Below are 21,497 nucleotides of genomic sequence, written 5' to 3'. Positions count from 1 at the left end.
GGCATAACTACATTTCTGCTAATTTCTCAAAGATGTTGTAGCAGCAGGAAGCTTTTTTTGAGTACACTGCATCTCAGCTGAACAATGCGTGTTAAGTCTTTCATGGTGGTCAATACAATTAAGTATTTTCAGAGTATCTAAAACCCTTTTGCAAACACATCCTTCTTTTCTCTGCTACTATCACAAACATAATTAATTCCTCCCTAGTGTGACCAGATCACTGTTCCCCTTACGCCAGCATGAAGATTCATCAGCTAACATGTATCTGCTGCTCCCTGAGAATAGGGTTATGATTGTTCGCCTTTTTTTGTTTTTTCTTTCGTTCTTACCTCTTTTTTTCTCTGTTCTTTTTTTTTCTTCTCTGCGTGATATTATGTAAGGTATCGACAAAAAACAGGCAACAAGACTGTATAATCTGTGTCCTGCACTTCACTGAATTTGAGAACCTCTGTTGAAGAGTATGGAGGTAATGACATGGCCTTCGTTTGTGCCATACTGATGCTGACCGATTCTGTTACCTTTCTTTGGGGAAATCAGATCTCGCAAAGCATATTGGTTTCAGAAACCTTAGGCTTTCTGCAATAAATTGTATTGGAAATCTATTTTCACTTTCCCCATGGATGATTTTGTTCTTAGGCTATTTCTGGCTGTGTAAGACACAAATAGGATTTTCTTTAATTTTAAGCATGACTGCCTTTTGCAATGATCTTTTCCTTAAAAAAATGCAAATTAGTTGTGGTTATGACTGACATGACACACAGACATTCTGGCTTTTAAGTAGATAAATATCTGAAACCTCTCTCTCCTGCCCTCTACACTTCTTTTACTTCTTTTTATCCATAAAGACAGCAAGTAGCAACTTGGTCCCAAAGTTGAAGTATGAAAGCGGTGTGGACTCCCTTGGTTTTAACAGCAACTGTACATACAATTTCATACTTTATTTCAGCAGTTCTCTCATTAATATTCAAGGACTTGGATGTTACACTTTATAGTAATTATTTTTCATGTTTTTAAACCTCCCCATCTAGCTTTTTTTTTTGGACCAGTCCTGCTTCTTTAGGCAGGACAGACAGTGCCTTCATTTTTAGTCCATCAGACTAAACCAGGTTAAAGGAACTTTTGCACTTCAGGGTGTTCAGTCATGGTTAAGACCAAATTATGAATCGATCATCTGGCAGTAGACAGGACGTACATTCTGGGCTTTCTCAAGCCTGAAAAATTTCATGAAGCTGAGGTGAGACATGCTAATTGGAGTTATTAGGAAGCAATTGATTGAGAAGCAGTGGTTTAAATGAGTGGAAAATCTAAATACTCATTATAAGTGTTCAAGGAGACAAGCAAAAGGGCAGAAACAAGACATAATATTCCCCAGCAGAACAATCTTCATCAGTCTGCTGAAGCAGCATTAGTCCTCTTTGTGATGTTTTAAACAGAAGTAGCTATTGCCCTTCAATAGTAAGATCTTCCTCACATTCTTTTTAACAGGTCTTGTGTAGCAGCAGACATTTGGCTATCACTTCACATTTAAAACTAGGGTCTATGTAACTAAAAGCACATGTCACTACAGGCAACTAGTCTGTAACAACAGACTTCTGCACTCCGTGGACTGGACACAGAGGGGATGCATGACAACTACCCTGAGCAGTCACTTTGGAAGCCTGATGTGATATGATGGTGGAAATCTGCTGCTGCTCTGCCACAGCAGGAATATTTTGTACATGCTTGCTCTGTGTCTCTGTTGTATACACACTAATATTGCCGATTGATCAGTTATGAATGAGCAACCTGCTTAAATTATGCCAGCTCTCTCCCCTGTGTTCTAATACATGCATTTTAGAGGACTACTTTAAATCCTATTTCATGTGCGCAACTTCTAACAAATGTAAGATAAGCCTGATAATTAAATATAGCTTTTTCTCAGCTAATGCTACTAGTTCAACTTCCTGATGATTGGAAATTACTTCAAAAGCTCCCAGGTTAGAAATGGAAAATTATCTGGGATTATCCTCCAAAGACAAAAGAGTTATCCCTAAGGAATTTTATCAAGTTGCTAAGGTGTTTTAAGATTTTGCTCCTTTTCATTTGTTTGGCATAGCTTTTCCATACTGACACACTCAAAACTCTACTCTTGAAGCACACAGCTTCTGAGACTTGCATTTACCTCGCATTAATCTGGTTCTTTGTCTGATACTGGGACAATGTAACCAGGTTCTGCCCTTTGCTTATTAGAGGTAGCGAAGTCAGAATTTACGCCTAACTTTAAAGCTCTAAGGTAAGGAATAAATCACGTACTAGCTTTCAGAATATCATGCCAGTTTACAGTGCTACATCAACTACTGTATTCACAGCAAAAGTCTTTGTCCAATAGTTTATTAAGATGACTGACTTAGCGCTTTTTGTTTTCAGGTTCTTTTAGCATCTCTATTCAGCTGGTAAATGTTATTCTGTCAGACAGTCCAGCTGAGGGAAGAGCAGGCTGTGTTATAATAAGCGTATTAGGAAATCACAGAGAAATACCTTGTCAATCTCTTTATTCATAGGTTAAAATGTAATGCCATACAGTTCTTAACAATTACTGACTGAAAAAAATTATCTGCGTAAAACAGAAGCAAAACTGAGGGAGACTAATTAAAAAAGCCATCTTACTTCAACTTTTGAAATGATTACAGAGTAATATACATATTTACATTACAAGTATATTATATAAATATAATATATATGTAATCTTGTAACCACAATAAATATCAAGAAGGTCTTTTTTAGGCACACAGCATAGAAAAAAATGCAGAATCTGCACAATCCTTAAGATTCTTGGAGTGACTCACTCTAACATTGTTTTCACACTGAAAAAGCAAATATTTTACACAAAATATACAGCCACAGTTTATGCAGTCCCCAGTGAACAGGGAATCTTTCCTCGCCTTCCTGTAAGTCTACTCCTTGATTTTCTAATACTATTGCTCTATACAGCTATTACATAGGAAAATAGTTTGCAGGTTTGGTTTTTTACTCAGCTAATAGCCTAAGTAATTATCAGTGCTAACAAAATAAGTACAGCATATCTACATAAGGTATATACAAGTGTTTACATAAACACGGGTTTGGTGAACTCCTTCTGAGCTCACTTTTAATACTGGGGAGTTAACCTGAAAGCAGGAAAAAAGGATTTTCAGTGATGTTACCTCAGAAATATTTTATCATTTGAGTGAGACCTGGGCTTCAGAGATAGAAAGCTTTAAATTTAGAAATTAATTAAAAAATCAAATTCTTGGCTATGCTGGCAGATACAGGCTGCCATTGATTTTGAATGTGTTCCCTTCAGTGCAATTGAAAACCCAGAGAATTAATCCAAAGGGAATTTTCCCAACCTGTACGTACAGTCATGACATTTTAAAGACTGTCGCTATGGAGCACCTGAGATCGCACCCTAGTAAGCGAAGCTGACCACTTCTCGTAGGAGAGACATGATCAGAGAGAGAGGAGAAACAAACAGCATTTTTTTTCTGCAGTTACAAATCAGACTCCGGCATATCAGGCATATCTGCCATCAGGTACCCAATACCATAACGTCCATTTGGAGCAGTGTCCAGAGTTGGTGATCCGGTCTGTTTTCGATATATGTTTTTGCCAAAATTTGGAGACGGCACTTCACTTGGACTCTTCCCATGAATCAGACTTGTATCATCTCCCTCCAGATTAACTGGTTCCTTTATTATCCGGCCTCTTTTGTAGGATACAGCTGCCAAACTACCAGAGCTGTCATCAATAAGGTTGCAACGGCGCACCATGAAGACTATTGGGACTGGCAGTATGGCCAACACCATCAGAGATATACAGACAATCATTCCCCATGTTGGATAGCTGTGGAATTCTTCCGTAGCCTGAGCAACCCAAGAGAAAAACTATTAATACATCTTTACTTAAAGAGCAAACCTGCAGTCCTCACCAAGGCCTGTAGTTTTCAAATACATACTCATCTTTTTGTCACCCTGCACCCACAATGTGGGCACCACTACAGATCTCAAATTTGAAGTCATGGAGATGTACGAGCCTACCTTTCTGCCAGTGAGTAGGACCAAAACACTGTCCCACAGTTTCTGAGATGCTCAGAGCATTCTAGCAGAACCCAAATCAAGATTTTCACATCGGGCTTTCTGCTACATTTGTCTGTAGTTGTTCCTTGATCCTTTAAAGGATGTTCAGAACAGACAAGTCTGCAGTTGTATCCGTAACTGTGCCTGGAAAATAAGTCCTCGTTCTGCAGGCTAATAGCTGGTCTAGACAGGTACTGTCTCAGATCACCCTGTGGAGTTGTTCCACTTTGTATAAACTTCATGTAAACTATAACACATTTACTGGGGCAGCAACTGCACCCCACACCTCTACTGCATCCATGAATCACTGGCCAACAGACTCAGTTTGCCTGATTTTATAAACGGAAAGGAACAGTATGTTTGGTATTCTAAGGTATACCTCTTTCTAATTTTTGAGGGCAAGAATCAAACATAACAAGAGCATTTTTCTGAGAATCCTGAGAAAGTAGTAGTTGATCGGTTGTCTGGTTAGGGGCAGGCATCTACCTATAGTAAAGCCAACCTCTTGTATTTACACTTTACCTGTCTTTGCTGCAATTTCCCCCCCTGACTAATTTGGACAATTTTCCATTCAGAAGAGTCCCTGAGACTCATTTCTCTGACATTTTACTCTCCCTATATTTTATATGACAAGCCTGCAGAAACAGCTGAGGGCTGATGAGCCTACAAGCTAGCAGAACTCTTAGGAGTTACCTTGACTGAATCTCTTTTTGGAGCCAACATGCAGCACTGCCTTTTGCTGTTCACACAGACAAGTTTTTTACAAATCAAACATTCGTATCAGAGACAGGTTTTAATGTAGCTGTTACCTACAATGTGATATGTGTTCCCAAAGGAGAAAATTTATGACGTGGCTAAATCTCAATATTTAATTCCACATAAAAAACTGATGTGATATCTGAAATGACTTATTCAGTGTTATCACCCAACTATTTTCTACCGTGAAATAAGATTTAATGAAAGCAAACAACAACAACCTCTCCCAACCTTAAGAATTTCTTCAACATACATCAACAAACTAAAAGTTACAAAAAGCATGAAGGTTTGTGTCAAGCAGTTATATTTTAAAGCAGAACTACTCTAAAATTAAAAAATGGTTGGTTTTACATTAATGTTACCTGAGACAAAAACAACCATGTCATTATTCATACTGATTTTGAACTTCTAATTGCACATTTTTTGTCTTTTCATGTATTTCTGAAATACTTCAGAGATGATCATTATGATGGTGATGGCATCTGTTATACACATACCGTATCTTCAATCCAAGCATTGTAGCCAGGAGGACTTAATCCCATTTGGACAACGCTAGCTACCAGCAAACATAACAATACTAAAGGTGAAACATACTTCCACATGTAGTAATAATACTGGCTTGGAGAAAACCCAAGCATATCCTTCAGATCCTCCATAAATCTGTCAAGGGAATAAAAGGTTATTGTTAGTGCGTACACTGAGATTTCAAGTACTATAATTGATACATAGCACCTAATTTGAGGGAACAGACACACTGAAAAAAAATACATGTATAGAAATGGCTGCAGTTTAGATTACTTGACGGGCTGAAAAATACAGCTTGTATTACTAGTTCAGAACAGATGAACAGAAGGAATTGCTACACAGTGTGGTGACTTAGTAAACTGCTTGCTGGACCGTGCTGGAAAGATATTTAAACTCACCTTTCTTTTATAAGATTCTTTTTTACACCTTCTTATATTGTCTACTGGGTTGTTTACTAAGGCATGTGTCATTACTTTTGAGAACATATACAACCAGCACATCTTACAGATTCTGCAAAATTAATTTCAAACCCACATGTGTGCTGCAGTGTAAAAAATAACTTTATCCATAAACTATGGTTTGCATCATATAAGTTGCTGAAATAAAACTCTGTGGAGTTTTAAATCTGCCTCCTTGTGCCTCAAAATTGCAAGTTACAATATGAACAAAACTCCTATTTTTGTACTCTTGACGGAGGAGTACATGGTTCCAGAGCCAGTAGAAAAAGAGAGAATATTTTTAGAATTAATTATTTTGTAGTGTGCACAAGCACTGATTCTGTTTTAACTCCCTTGTGGTCCCACTCCCTTTTGAAATGTGCATCTCAAAAAAGCTCTTATAGCAATACGTATGTTTTCCAAGCAGTTACACATGTGAAACTACTGTCACATAAACTCTCAAAAATTTTTTTGAACTGCATAGTTTGGGGTATTCTGTCCTTTATTTACACTGCAATGGAACACATCATTAAAAAGAAGCTGAATTTACAAATGGATTGTGCCATCTATAGATAGCTTTTTCTTTCTGGGATCTCCAGTTCTTCCCCCAGTTGAACATAAATCTATTATCTTCACTTTAAAGTCTTTCATCATCTCCATCCTGCTTATCCTCTTTATCCTCTTTTAAAAGCTACCAAGCTCCTTTAGCACTGATTCCAGTGTAGTGCATTTTCCTTCTTGAATACAGGGATTCACATGTCTTTTTGCTATCCTTTGGCTGTAATCCCTTTGGATGCAATGGGGTTATTTTTTTTCTATCTGATCAAATACAATGTGTCTAATAAGACATATATATGGATCTTCATCTACGAGGAGGATGCCTTGGTTCTATCACAGCCAATGACAACCTGAAGTTGTTGATTCTGGTAGTTTTTGCAAACAAGAACGTTAGGTTTCTGAAGAAGGATATTCTGGACAAATATACATCAGAAGAAATGTTAAGAATGCTCCAGAGGGACGTTCAGGTGGCCATTATGAATGAGAAATTTGGCTGCTAATTTTTCACTCTATCCTGTCAGAACCCTTTCTGAAAACAGGAATCAACTGCACTCTGATTCAGAAGCAAAGTATTACCATATTTAAACTATGGCTAAACACTAACTTTCTCACAGGTAAGTTGCTGACTTTTGGCATGTCTACCCCCCTTCACAGTGGAACTCTACCTGACTGGACATTACCAACCTGATAACCAGGTCATCCGTTTCATCTTTTGTTTGCACGTGTAAAAACATCTACATGGTGTTTTCATGTCTATGTGATCAATTATAGGATTATACATGTGGCCCAAGGGGGAATTCTCCCTTAATGAGTAAGTAGACCAGGCACTACTTGCACAGACCAGAAACAATGTCTGGAAACAATAAAATTAAATTTTATTATAGTTTTACTTCATTACGGCGAGGGACTGGCTGATTACTCAGATCGAACAAGTGGAAAGTCAAATGAAAAACCACCCATTCTATGTCACCCTTTGTACATGCAAGGGAATCACAGATGTTTAAATTACTTCAACATGCTAGTATAGCATACTCTGTTCTATCTGTGGATGGCACACATCCTTAAGCGTGGCACACATTGATCTCGCTTAGTGAACACATTCTGGTGATTTCAGTCATAAGATGTAAAAAAAATTAGAGGGACTTGATGGTCGTCTCTCTTCAGCCATCACTGATAGAAGGTCACTTAACTTCACTGTCAACTGTGCTGCTTCCAAGTAAGTTTTGACCCTGTTCTTTGCTATCATTTCCTCTATTTCCTCTCTCACAACTAATGCAAAGAACGATTAATTGCTGCAACACCCCAAACTAAATCTAGTTCATAGACTGAAGCCTTCTTATTGTTACTGCCATTAAGAGTTTGCTTTGTTCCTTTCTCAGGCTGCCTGGAATACTGCAGATCTGTTCAGAACACTCATCCTCATCTGCTGCTTAGACCATGGTTATTACTTCTTGAAATCTTTCTCTTGCTGTCTTATTTCTAATAAATTCCTCATACTTGCATAGCCAGCCTCCTTTACAATGCTCTAATTTTGCCTCTTTTACTGCATTCTCCTCTCTTTGGACCTGCTGCAATCACTTTTTGGGTTTCACTACACTGTCCTGATGCAGTATATCTTGTTCCAAACCTGCTCTTAAAAACAGAATCATGTCCAGATTGACCCACTTTCTACTTACTTGTATTTATGTGTACATCGCAAATACTTCGCACAATATAATTAAAATAGCAATAATTATTGTAATGAATACTGTTGATATGGACAGGGAAATACATTTTCTTCACTTACTTGTCTATTCCATAAATTCGGGTGACTGCAATATTCTCCAAAATGACCACAATAAGCAGGGGCAGAGTAGCTGAGTAGTCATCAAACATCGTCACAAAATAATTTCCAGAGCGCTGCACAAAGATCAGGCCAATAAAAAATGCTACCAAGCAGCAGATGACTGGAATAAAGGACAGAAGCGTGAGCTGTAATTATAACAGTTCCATAGACAAAGAGGAAATAGAGTTCAAAACAGCAAAGATATACTTTAACGCATTATTTCATATAATCAAAGTTGATAACCTTTTACTTTTTAGGGAGTCTCAATTTTAAGAATATTAGGAATCCTACCTATTCCCTACATAACAGAAAAGTTATGAAATTACAATTACTGGAATTGCCATATTACAGCAGTCCTGATTAAGCAGCAGAGATTAATCAAGTGACTATTTCTCATTAAACATTTAACTTAATGTGAACGCAATGCTAAAATAAACACAACTGGTACGCTAAACATCATACATCATGTTACTTGGTCACTAGATCAATTTTTGGAATTTAGAAAAGAACCAAAGTTTCAGACTACAATTATAAAAACTATAAAGGCTGAATAGACTTCCCCTAAAAGATCATTCATGGCATGAAGTTCCATTAGGATGTGGCTAAATGTATTTGTGCACTAAGCAACAACAGCTCTGCCCCTTCTTTTGTTTAGAGACAACCTGAAATACATTTCTTGAATGCTTGATCCTGCATAATGGATCTCAATATAATTTTTTCCTACTAAATTCATCGAGAATAGGACTGAATGCTTACGTAGACATAAAATAACTCAAATTTCAATAAATTGTGAAATCAATTGTAGACTGAGCACCAGGAAGACTGATTCTCCCACTTGAAGTGCCCTTTTTTTTTCCCCCCCACTGGGAACTTAGGCTAAGGATACACCTAAGCAGTCTAAAATTAGGTGAAATGAATCTGGGACAAAATATAAAATATCCTTACACAATATACCCATTGCATAAATCCCAGATAATCAACTAGTATTGGATTATAGTAGTGAAAGGAAGACAATGACACTTTTTAAAACACTGTGGTAGAAGACCAATCACTTTTTTCAACCTTGTAGGAACTATGGTTATAATGACTTTCAGAGAATAGAAATTTATAGAATTAAAGAGATCATTACAAATCGATGTGAACTCCTAACGCAAGATAACAAAACCAAAAGAACACAGATAAAATCTCCTCGACCCGAGTCTCATTTTTCACACTGAGTTTTATTACTGACCCTGTGAAAAGAATTAGACCACCAGAACCATCTGTATGTCAATTTAGAAATTCTTGCTATTCTTATGTTCTCCCATTGTGTCTTACCATTACATCCCAAAAATATGCATCTTTAGTTGTAAACTAAAGCTCTGGTAGGTATACTCATCATAACTCGGCACATACGCATGCAGACTCCGATTTGGAAATACCTGAACACAAAGTAACTTTAAGCATATGAGTTGATTTCCCTGAACTCAACAGCGACTGAACTGGAACCATAGTGCAAAAAATTGCAAATGCGCTCACCCTTCTGTAAAAATTGAAGATTTGTGGGTTTTAAGCACAAACTCTAGTGCAGGCATAATTCTTGTTAAATCCCACAAATACTGCATGAAGTATAACCCAGGCATTTCAATTTTATAAGTTAATTATAAAAACACCACATCAAGTTGTAATCCTTTGAGTACAACTGAGTTTAGCAAAAATCATACGTGCATACCACTCAAAAAAATTACAAGAGAAAGCCAGTTCTTGAATATTCCTTTATCTTAATAGGGTTTTTTGGTCAAACACAATAACAAGGAATTACTGCAAAATGCTCCATTACTCCAGACTAACGACTATATATCATAGTATTTGCATATATACTTAGGAAGAACAGCTAATTTCTAAATGTCACACTGGTTATTCAGTAAGAATTTAAGAGCTGATTAAAAAAACAAAAAAACAAAAAAAACCAAAAAAAACCACCAAACAAATGCTCAATAGGTTAGGAATTCTGAAAAATCAGTTGATTTATCTTTATGAAGAACTTTATTCTTAGATCTAGCAAAGCAAAAAAATACACGTTTCCTCTTAAATACTACTTATTACCTAAGTAAGGTAAGGAAAGCAGTCAGGAAAGAGCAGTGCTCTGCTGCATCAGGGGTTAACTCTTATAAAATATATTATTATTTCCTTCATAGAGTTAGATAATGTTAAAGCAGCTTATTATATTTTTTATTTTCTATCCCTCCTGTCACAGGTATCGATACGAAATCCGAATTTGTGCATAACATATCAAATCCCTTGCAGTTGTCCTGAAGATTTTCAGAAACCTAACCCACTTTTTATGCTGATGTTCTACCTCAAAAAGAGAAATTGATACAAGATCAGAGCTACATGAATAGGCTACACCCCAAGTAACTTTGAGCATTTAAATAAACAAACAAACAAACAAACAACTAAACATCTTGTTTAAGACCCTTTCCACATTCAACACGGAACAATATGTTCCTCTAGAGAGTAACTGTATTGTTTTTTAACATAATAAACGTTTCATCATAAATTAAGATTTCGTTTGGCCTACTTCAGAATAATCTGTAGTAATTTGCAACGTATTTTCATTCTTTCCTCTTCCTTTGTTTCCCTGACGTGTGACACAGGCTGGAATGGAAAATATTCTGGAAGAGCTCAGGACTGACCATACAGAAACTTGTAACAGAAATCCTCCATTAAAATTTAAGTTCTAGGATGTTCCCACTCTTGTAACATTCAGGAAAAGGTTTTACTTGCAGATATTAATGTGCCTGTGCATGGAAGTACAGTCTGGAATACAGTGATTTACTGCTCTGTAAAACGTCAGCACTGAAAACTCATGTCAAAAAACATGACTTCATACTCTCAAAAAAAGAATTTATCTTACTGCTCTAGTGAGAAAAGAAAGTTTGTGCAACTCACCAGTAAGAATTTCTTTCCTGACTTTGAAGGTATCAACAATGGGTGTGATAATGCCTTCAATGGTTCCAAACATACTTCCAAGTCCCAAATTTACCAACATGAGGAAGAACATGACTGACCAGAATGGAGAAGCAGGGAAGTGGGTCATTGCTTCTGTAAAGGCAATAAAAGCTAAACCAGTTCCTTGAACAGCCTGTCAGGGAGGAAAAAATCCACATTATTATTCATGGACAGTATTTTTTTTGTAGTGTGACAGTCGGACTTCCTATTCGTGCAATGTCATTGATTAAATCTTGAAGGTAGAGTGGGAAGCTGCTACCTAACATGCAATTCATCCAAACTTGCAAACTTAATACTATTTACTGAAACATTGGATTTGGCTGAGAATCTGTAAGTTGATAGATATTAACAACACACTTCTTTCATAGAATCATAGAAAACCGGGTTGGAAGGGACCTCAAGGATCACCTGGTCCAATCTTTCTTGGCAAAAGCACAGTCTAGACAAGATGGCCCAGCACCCTGCCCAGCCAAATCTTGAAAGTGTCCAATGTTGGGGAATCCACCACTTCCCTGGGGAGATTATTCCAAAGGCTGATTGTTCTCATTGTGAAAAATTTTCCTCTTGTGTCCAATCGGAACTTCTTTCTCTCTCTCACTGATAATTTTGCATGAGAGCTATTATACAGGACTGCTACAAAATACACTGTTTTCTCCAGTAAGTATATAAAGGACTGCATTTCTACACCTATTTGTTTCAAACTTAAATGGCAGGAACAGCATAGAAACTTTTAATGTCTAAGTCACCAATCTGACATTTTAGCTTCAGATGCTGGTGCAACTATACAGAGATCAGTGTTTGAAACTGGAAGTCCCTCTGAAAAAGCTAGAAAAATTTCTTTTACAGATCTGGCTTAGTGTAAAGATTTCAAAACAGGATGATATTCATTAAACAATTATCTAAGTAAAGAATAACTTTTTCACTTTCTAGTGAAGTAGTATTTATATTTAATAATTGTATCTTAACATTAGAAGACATCATAGTTTGAGACGTTGAATAGGTAACACCTCTGTTTAGTCTTTGGAAAAATCCTCATGCTCAACTCTTCTAAAAAACAGAACTTTAAAAACTTACCACCTCCTGAGGAGAGTGATATCATGATCAAAATACATTATGAATCAGTGAAGACTATATTAAGACATCAGACCCAAAAATCCTCAGGTGAGCTGGAATGCAACCCTGCACAGAACCATATTTTCATATGGATCTCTATAGGTGCACTGCTCATAGGTACACTGTACTGATACTCTGTAAGTATACTTCATGGTTTATTTCAGGCTTACAAATATTCATCCGTTCATAATTTCTGTATTTAAGACTTACTTATTACTCTCACCTTGTTAAGTTCATCTTCAATTTGACAAGATTTCAGACCGAGAGAATCAAACTCTTCTTCTTTAACTTTCTGAATAATGTCATAAACTAAATTGTAATCTTCTGCTGTAATGCTTGAGAAATTGATATGATGTGGGATCATATCCTGGCTCAGATTGCCTATTTTCAAAAGTTTTAAAATCTTCTCTGAATTTCTGTAAAACACAATAAAACAGAGAAATCAAACTCAATGATCTGTGTTAATTCATAAATGAAATATACCATAAAAATAATAAAAAAAGAGAAATGGATATTCATACTGGATAACACATTTTTCATTTATGATATTGGCTTTGAAGCCCAGAACTGCAAACACCACCAAAGTTGCCAGCACAGAAGTGAAAAAATTGATGAAGGACACCAGTACAGCATCAAAATGGCAGTTGTTGTCTCTCTTGTTGTAGCTTGAAAAGGCAATGACTCCACCAAATCCAAGCCCTAAGGCAAAGAACACCTGAGTAGCAGCTTCTCTCCAGACCTTGGGCTCCAGCATTATTTCAAGCTGTTTGAAATTAGATATAATATATGTCAGCTATAAAATGCATTTCTATTATATGAAAAGACAAACAGAAAAATAAAACAGGAAGACAACCTACATCATAAAATGCTAATACTCCACTACAAACATATTGTCATTATGATAAAATGAAAGCTGAACGTGACACCTAAAGTTGAGGGAACTTATGGGCTAGAATTTATTTTATATGATAGATATGATATTTTCCTTAGAGAAACATGCTATACAGTATGTTCCCAACAATGAGACACTACTGGAGCCGTATGATAATTGAAATAGCAGCTAGTTATACTGAGAAATAAGAGAGAACATCCTTTTTTTTTTTTTTTTAAACAGTATTTACTGTCTTTTTGTTTACAGTGTATGTATTGACAGTTGTTAGAATTAAGATGTATTTTGGGATGATCAACCCTCTTATAAATGCAGTAAGTATGTTGAAAGTTGCTTTGTTGTTACTTTTCAAAAAAAGTGAACATGAGATACACGTGCTTATATGGAATTCTATTACATGCAAATATGTAAAGCAAAATGCAACATATGAAATAAACGCTGGCCACCACAATCTGTATAGTCCACGATTCAAATCTCCCTTAAGTCAGACACCTTGAACTTACCCTAAGTTAAACAGGTCATGTATTTGAGGGACAACTAAGCCTTTTATAAAAAAAACCTGAACTGTATTGCTCATTCAGATGACCATACATCAAGAAATATCTTTGTTACAAAGTTATGAGTCATCATCTGTCTCTCTCAGATTCTTCTAGATACTGAATCATAAAAAAGAAGTACATGTGAAATTTAAACATTAGATTTTTCTGAAGTTTATTCAGGGCCTCCATTCATTTAACACTGAAAGACCTTACATCTGCACATGTGATTTTTTTTATTTTTTTTTAAACCCTAGGCTTATCAAAAACAGTAAAACTAAAAAGCATCAGCACAGATGCCAGCAACATTAGAGTGACTGTCTTACTCTGAGGAAAAACAAAATCTGCTACTGTTATGATAACATTCTGAGAAATTTTCCAGTTTCCCATAAAGGTATATTTATTATAGATAGGTAGCAGATACCTTCTTTATTCATTTATATATAGCTAAAATACAATACATTTAAAAAAAAAAAAAAAAGGTGTTTATTACAATAAATTTTTTCTGACTTACAATTTTTGTTATAATTACAATGCACAAGTAGCTATTGCACGTAGTTCAATCTGTCTCTATCACACAGTCATGCTAGAGCTTTTCCACGAGAGGGAGCTCGAGGAATATTCTTAATTTTGCCAAATCTGTAAATGGTTGAAGCATCGAAACACTTCTCACTTTCTGCAATATATCATTTGGTATCATCAAAGGTAGTACGTTCTCAGATACACATTGCCTAGCATTTCAAAATAAACTTGTAATTGATTTGCTACTATAAGATATTTTCTGTGAAATTTTGGGGGCTCTGTATTTAAGCTTCATACAGTTCTACAGTTTCATTGCAGTAGTTGACTTCAGCAGGCTTTTCATATACCTTTCTTTAGGTTTTTCATTCAGGTTATTATTTAGAATTTCTGCTTTGTTCATCAACCACGCCAAACAGAGAAATTCTCCCCTTCTTCATTAGCCCTGTGCTCTCACACTTGCACCAATGTATGCCAGTCCTCTGCTGTCCTGACACAACTCTGGTGTGGGAATGTGTTGTGATCGTCTGTGGTCAAAATGCGTTTTTTTACTGAACTAATCGAGGCTGAAAAGATGCTTCCCCCTCCCCTTTCATGTCTATCTACCTGGATAATTTTCAACCTAGATCAGTTTAGCAATCCTTTTTACAGTCTGCTGCCCAAATAAACTGTTAGCACAATGGAGCAAATGGAAACAACAACAGGTGGGGGAGCCTGAACTCCTTCAGGTAGTTTCATACGAACCTACAGTCCAAATTAGTGCTCAAGTACAGAAACAATCAGAGATTATAAAGAAAATACTTTTGAAGGTTTATATTCACATATACTGTATGTGATATACAGGCCTCCTAACCTCAAATTTAAGCCACAACTTAAATTTTGAGATACAGAACTGGAAACCAGTAGAAGAAATTAAAAACAATTTTTCTTTCAAAATCATTTATCTGAACACTTGAAACAAGTGTATAATTAAGTTATAACGTAACTATAAAGTAAGCATCAGCCGCAACTTATTTTAGGTCTAACTCATGAAAGATGAAATAGTGAAGAGTGAAGAGGTGTGGGTATTCAAGGGGAGTTTCAGTGTATACTTTCTCTCAGTATCTAGTGGTACATCTCTAGTTAAACAATTAACACCGTGGTTGAGAAACCAAATTATAACTTCAGGAGGTCTGTATTCCGTCTCTGCTATAAATTTCCTCTCCACCAGTAAGCATTACATTTCTCTGTTCCTCAGATTTCCCAAATTTGCCTGAGCAGCCTGCAAGTTCCTGCAGAACCATGACTCTCTAAAACGGTGACAGCGAGTAAAGCAGAGCACGACTGCATATCACAATGCAGGAAATGACAATGTGATAGGTCTTTTTTATACGATGACAGTTCTCCACAGATTCAAAACACCTGGAATCGAAACAACTGACAACACCCTGTCATCTGGTATTAGCCACTATGTGCATTGATTTTAATCATCTTATTATTTGGCTTTCATTTTTGAAACATCAGTCCTGTTCTGCTCAACTGTATTATGAAATGGACTTGCTGGAAAGTCCATTTCATAATACAATATGAAGCCCAGCATTATGCATTCCTGAGTATGGCTCTGACTACTCAAACATGCTGTTCCTGTAGTATAGATACAGTTACAAGCATTTGAGATGGGTGTGGGTATAATTTACATCTTCAGCCTAAACAATGATTCGTAACATCCCTTCTCACCTCTGTAGTTATAAAATCTAAAGTTCTCTAAGACACATTCCTGGTAAAAATATTGACAGTAAAAAATGTATGCTTAGACCTGCTGCTATCTTGGCATGACAACCATAAGAAACATGGTAAGGAAAGCTGAGAGGTGAGTACTTACACTACTTTTAATATTAAAGACAGGTCTCCTGTACTTTGGGCTACTATGCAAACAGCATTAATTTATTTCAAAAAAGGAATAAATTTGTACTCTTTCAAAAGGGACAAGTTAATTATGTAAAGCCATGACAGCATTCAAGGTAAGGCATTTCACTGTGACATCCCAGAACTAGGCATTTCAATCCTAGAGACTGGCAAGATTTAAGATTCACTTCTCTTTCAGTATCTGGAGCTCTCTAAACATCCTGAATCTTGTAAACAGCACTTTCAGTTGCTTAGCTTTGTAAAGGCATCTAACTCTGGGAGCCCTTCACCTAAGGGAGGTAACTCTACATGGACCCTTGGAACACTTAGAGCCTTTGGACCTTAGGGCTTGATATTGTGCCACTGAGGTCAACAACAATTTTGCAATTTAACCAAATAGAAATATGGGCAAATGTTCTATGAAGACAATAAGCTTAAATGAGAGCATTCATAAATGGTCAAATTGCCACTGAAACTTTAATACACTGCAAACAGAAATTAAGCGCATACCTTAGGTGTGAACATGTGACGAATTCCATCCACTGACCCATTAAGAAGCAGTCCTCTGATCAGAAAGCATAAAAGTACCACATAAGGAAAAAGGGAACTAAAATACATGATCTGAAAAACATTAAGAAGAAATTTAACATGACATCCATGGACTTTATTTTCAATAGCTTCATTTATTACTCAGTACCTTTTGGATGTATGACTGAATTGATAATCATATGCTCTAAGAAATATGCAGAACACTTCCTATTCCCCTTGTCTTTACAGAAGAAAGCAAAATCACATGACTGTGAAATAAATTCTGTACTGCATTAAAACAATACAGTTGCCATTGTGTTGACTGATAACAAACTGCTGGGCTTAGAGGGAAATTCAGTGTGAATTCAATGAGATGACAACAAGAAGGACAGAAGTAGACTGTTTTAGAAATGCTTCACTTTACAAATGCACTTTGGTTTAAGCACCTAGTATAGTAAAGGTATGCAGCACGAACAGAAACTCATTCTGTCTTCAGAAGGAGAGAAGACGAGTCAACAGAAAGTACATAACCAATAGATTCAAATCACTAAGTAATGCTTACTGCCAAAACAAGAAAAATTAGTAATCAAATACGATCTTTCATTCTCCATCATTGAAAAGCAAATCTATTCTGTAAAGTTTAGTAAAATGATTCTCTCGCTAAACTTGCTAGTTGTTTCTTTAACTGAAATACACTAAAGAGGTCACAGAAATTTCCACCTCAGTACCAAACTTTTTAATAGCAAAGAATTTTGCTATTAGAATGGATTACTTTTCATCCGAAAATGCCAGAGATCAACAGAGCTAGCAAATCATTCACTAGCCAATCCAGCTGGCTGCATGGAAAGGAAAGAAGACAAGGTGACGTACTCAGATGCAAAGGGATGGTTAGTCATTAGTCGAAAGAAACAATCCAGAATCCTGAAAAGTAGCTGTGTTAATGACAGAAGCATGGATACCAATGAAGGTAACAATAAGGAGAAAAATGGCAAGGCATTTTGAGGACCTGGGTGCACTGCAATCATACTGTGAGTATACATGGAAACCTAATTCCTTAGACATTCAGAAACACACAGACTTATGCTGCACAATAAAGCTGAGGTACAGCTACTTGCAACAGTTACGTAGATGAGAACAGAAATTACTCTTCTTCAGATCTCAATTCCCACTAAAATTACTACAGTTTTAATGCTTAACTACTAACATTCCTCTACTTGAGATTATACAAATACCGAAGTGAGTCACAGCTTCTAACCTGCTCCTACAGATTTCATGAGAGAGTAAACAGAGGGTGTGGTGAACAAAAATGTCGTGAAATGTTTCAAAGTAAAACACTGTCATTTAGGTAAACAGTATACTCACTTTGCCTGAAGACTGAATGCCTTTGATCATGGCTAGGCATACCATGACCCAGGCAGCCAGCAAGCAGATAGTCATCTTCCAATTTAAACCCCCACTCTCTGACAGAGAGCTGGAAATATTCAGCGCTTCTCTGTACCAGTAATAAGTGGTTGCAGAACTTTTTTCACACTCTGGCTCCACAACTGTCAAGAGATGTTAGCAAGTAAAGAATGGGTTTGGGACAGAAGTATTTTCCCAACATTTCATAACAACGTTCTACCAATTCTCAATATTTGTAATTGTGCTGTCATCATTTACTGAGAAACTAAACTCACAAAGATTCTTAAGACATTGTCTAAAAGAAAAAGTGATTGCTATCAGTGAAAGGTGCTGGGTATATCTTTTTAGAACACCCTTTTGGGATAACATGTTCCTCTGCATATGGTCAATCCGAGTCGTGGGCAGAATTTGTTTTTCACTTAAGTACTGAACAGTAGGCAGGCCTAGATAAAGACATACATTCCATTTATCACACATAAGATGAGATTACCTACATATAATACTGTGACTTATATACTATGAAAAGTATCTCTCTGAAATTGAACACAATTTTGAAAATATACGGAAAACATTCTCAATTGTGTCTGCTTTGATAGGACACTCAGATCAACAGGCATTTAATTACTATTATAAATGATAAAATAATAATATGATACCAAAGTGATGAGAAAAGGAAAAAATGGCTCCTGCACAGCTACGTTAAATGACAGTTGCTATGTGTATTCCAGAAATGGTTTTTTTATTATACTGTAATTCTGCTTCACTCATGTTACCAAACAGTTTAGGAAATTGTGTGTATCTAGACATATACCACACATAAATAGAAAGAATTCTTCAAACAAAATATTTACTTAACTTTTTTACAAATTACTTCTATGTGACAATCAATCATATCTGTAAGCTAGGTCCTGAGTCAAGGTAATTAATGAAAAGAAGGGAAAAATATACTAATTTTAAGAAACCTAACACAGGTGTCAAATCTTCACTGAAATAAACCATCAAAAATTATAGGATGTTATCAAATATAACACTTTTCTTTGTTTAAGCTTAGTTCAGATGACCTCTGCTGAAGTTAGGCTGACACACTATATCTTAGTATTTAGGCAGGATAAGAGTACGTAAACAACCCCTGTGGCTCGATTAATGGACAATAGCTTGTGGAATACAGTCAGTTTGACTGTGTGCCAACATTCACAAATACTGATTATTTCAAACAACTGAAGCAAGCAACTCTGGCAAAGACACTATAAAAACGTCGGACAACTTTTCAAATGTCCCTGGTTATGTTCTTTATTAAAGGCGTAAAAAAAGCCCACAAAAGGAAATTAAAGAAAACTTAGGATCTGAAATAAAAAGAAATGAAAATAAATATTTCATATTTCAATAGCAAGGATAATGCAAAGTGTGTAACTATTACGAGATAACCAAAACCAAGGGATAAGGAACTTCTAATGCTGTTGTATAATATGCCCATGTGAGACAATCTGATTATAGCAACAAACCCAATGACCAATTATCTCATTTCTATTGGTTTACAAAGCAAACTGCTTTTATCACATGCATTTCATTGATGTTTACAGTTTTCCATTTTCTGCTTTGTTAGTAATGCAACACTTTTTGCTTTTCATCAGGAAGTGTCCTACTAATTGAAATGTAGAAATATCCTTCTTCCACCTTTGTTTTTCACCGAGCAAGCATAAAAAAAACAGTATCAACATCAGAAAAAAAGTAATCAGAATTTTTTTCTTCTGCAACACACTAAATAACTCTCTCCTAATTTCATTAATCTTTAAAATGCTGTTGACAGTGATGTTCCTTTCCAAATACAGTATACTTATCTTAGATTAGGTTTTTGTTGTATTTTTTCCAAGTATTATAATGTGACATCTTATTAAGACGGAAAACCAGCTTTGCATACAACATTTTTTCCCACAAATATCTCTTTGAATTGTATTTTTTCTCCTTTTTGTTTGAAAATCTCAAATTTTACATATTTTATATGATTTTTAAGAACATTAATATAGACTTACAGGTATGAGATGTATTTTTAACTAAAGGACACTGGTCCCATGGCAATGGATGCTGAAAAGACTGGGAAAAGTAAAACAGACTCCATCCAATAATGACATTGTAGTACAGGGCCACAAAGAAACATACCTATTAAAAAAAAAAAAGATCAAAAAGTGACATTTATTAACTACATTTGTAAATTAAAAAAAAAAAAAAAAATCCCTACTGAACTTCTGCATATTTCTGCATATCAGCCACTGAACCTAATTTTAACTAAACTAAGTCAGAATAAGAACTGAATGGCTTGCCCCATTAAAGTAGCTGACATTTTCTAAATTTTCACTTTTCTCTGTACTATCATGTAACACCTACACTTTTACAGGTGTTTTTTCTCCAGAAGACTACTCTGTTCCCTAGTTCCTAATTTCAAAAGAATCACAAAATACAAGTTGACTGCTTCTACAGACACATCTATATCAACATTTTTTAATGTACTAATTTAAGTTTTAAGATCTTCCAAAACATTATAAACTGACTTTGACGCACAGCTACAAATCAGTGGCCTTTCCCTGCAGCAAAACAGAAAGTTTAAATCATACAGACTGAAAGCAAACCACACAATTAATGTTAAAAACTTACTACACAGCTTGCAAATCCAATTCCTCCAAGTTTGGGGCTGATATAATTCCACACACCAATACTCCCTCGGCGGATCCTCTGCCCCACAGCAAGCTCCAAGAAAAAGAGTGGAATCCCTATTATCAGTAGCAAGATTAAGTATGGCACAAGATAGGCACCTATGAAAGGAACAAAGTATAAATCAGAGTAAGTGGAAGAAGAGTGAGAACTTGACACAACAATGTGAAACTTTCTAATAGTTTCAAGTTTGAATTAGTGTCATTCACTACAAAGCTTTTTTGATCACATGCAAAGAGTAATTTTACCTGAATCTTGGCCATACATCTTGTAAGATATGAAAAACCCAGAGACATTGAATTTCTAAAGCACTGTAACATTTTGAGGCAAACCTTACTGAAAGTGAGTTATTATCTAAACTAGTTGTTTCCTTGTGTGTAATTTTGGGCATTTGATCAAACTTTTTAGAAATGTAGTGAGGCAATCAGGAGCTGAATCAACATTTCTTAAAAAACTCTACATCTTGACTTGTAACAGAGCAGCAAGAGTGAATTTATAAAGGAAATATAGAAAATACTGTGCATACAACATTCTGAATTTCATCCAACCTTAAGCGGTTTCAGAAGATCGTCTGTCGATTTCTCCAAGTGCACCTCAGATGCTCAGAAAGGGTATTTCACAATGTACAGAATAATGATTCTATCCAGCTAAGCAAGAAAACTGTATCAGCCCATTTCTACCAGGCTCCAGACAGAGACTAGAGACATGAGGTGGAAATGAAATGGAGTATTGTAG

The 21,497-nt window shown here is 35.9% G+C and overlaps 1 protein-coding gene across 1 annotated transcript in view; it reads right to left on the bottom strand.

The window, feature by feature from the left end:
* Positions 1 to 2,514: 2,514 nt before the first annotated feature.
* Positions 2,515 to 21,497, bottom strand: part of SLC6A15 (solute carrier family 6 member 15) — a 38,636-nt gene continuing 19,653 nt past the window's right edge. The window contains exons 5-14 of the mRNA XM_050894668.1: positions 20,706 to 20,863; positions 20,087 to 20,213; positions 18,018 to 18,199; positions 16,638 to 16,748; positions 12,821 to 13,062; positions 12,523 to 12,715; positions 11,127 to 11,319; positions 8,157 to 8,316; positions 5,348 to 5,510; positions 2,515 to 3,881 (exon numbers count right to left, since the gene is read on the bottom strand). Of these exons, the coding sequence (XP_050750625.1) occupies positions 3,510 to 3,881; positions 5,348 to 5,510; positions 8,157 to 8,316; positions 11,127 to 11,319; positions 12,523 to 12,715; positions 12,821 to 13,062; positions 16,638 to 16,748; positions 18,018 to 18,199; positions 20,087 to 20,213; positions 20,706 to 20,863 (1,901 nt within the window). The 3' untranslated portion in view covers positions 2,515 to 3,509. The remainder of the gene's footprint in view (positions 3,882 to 5,347; positions 5,511 to 8,156; positions 8,317 to 11,126; positions 11,320 to 12,522; positions 12,716 to 12,820; positions 13,063 to 16,637; positions 16,749 to 18,017; positions 18,200 to 20,086; positions 20,214 to 20,705; positions 20,864 to 21,497) is intronic.

Source organism: Gymnogyps californianus, chromosome 1 (genome assembly GCF_018139145.2).
Source record: "Gymnogyps californianus isolate 813 chromosome 1, ASM1813914v2, whole genome shotgun sequence".
Lineage (NCBI taxonomy): Eukaryota > Metazoa > Chordata > Aves > Accipitriformes > Cathartidae > Gymnogyps > Gymnogyps californianus.
Note: the sequence above shows the minus strand (reverse complement) of the source record. Positions and strands in the feature narration are given on the sequence as shown.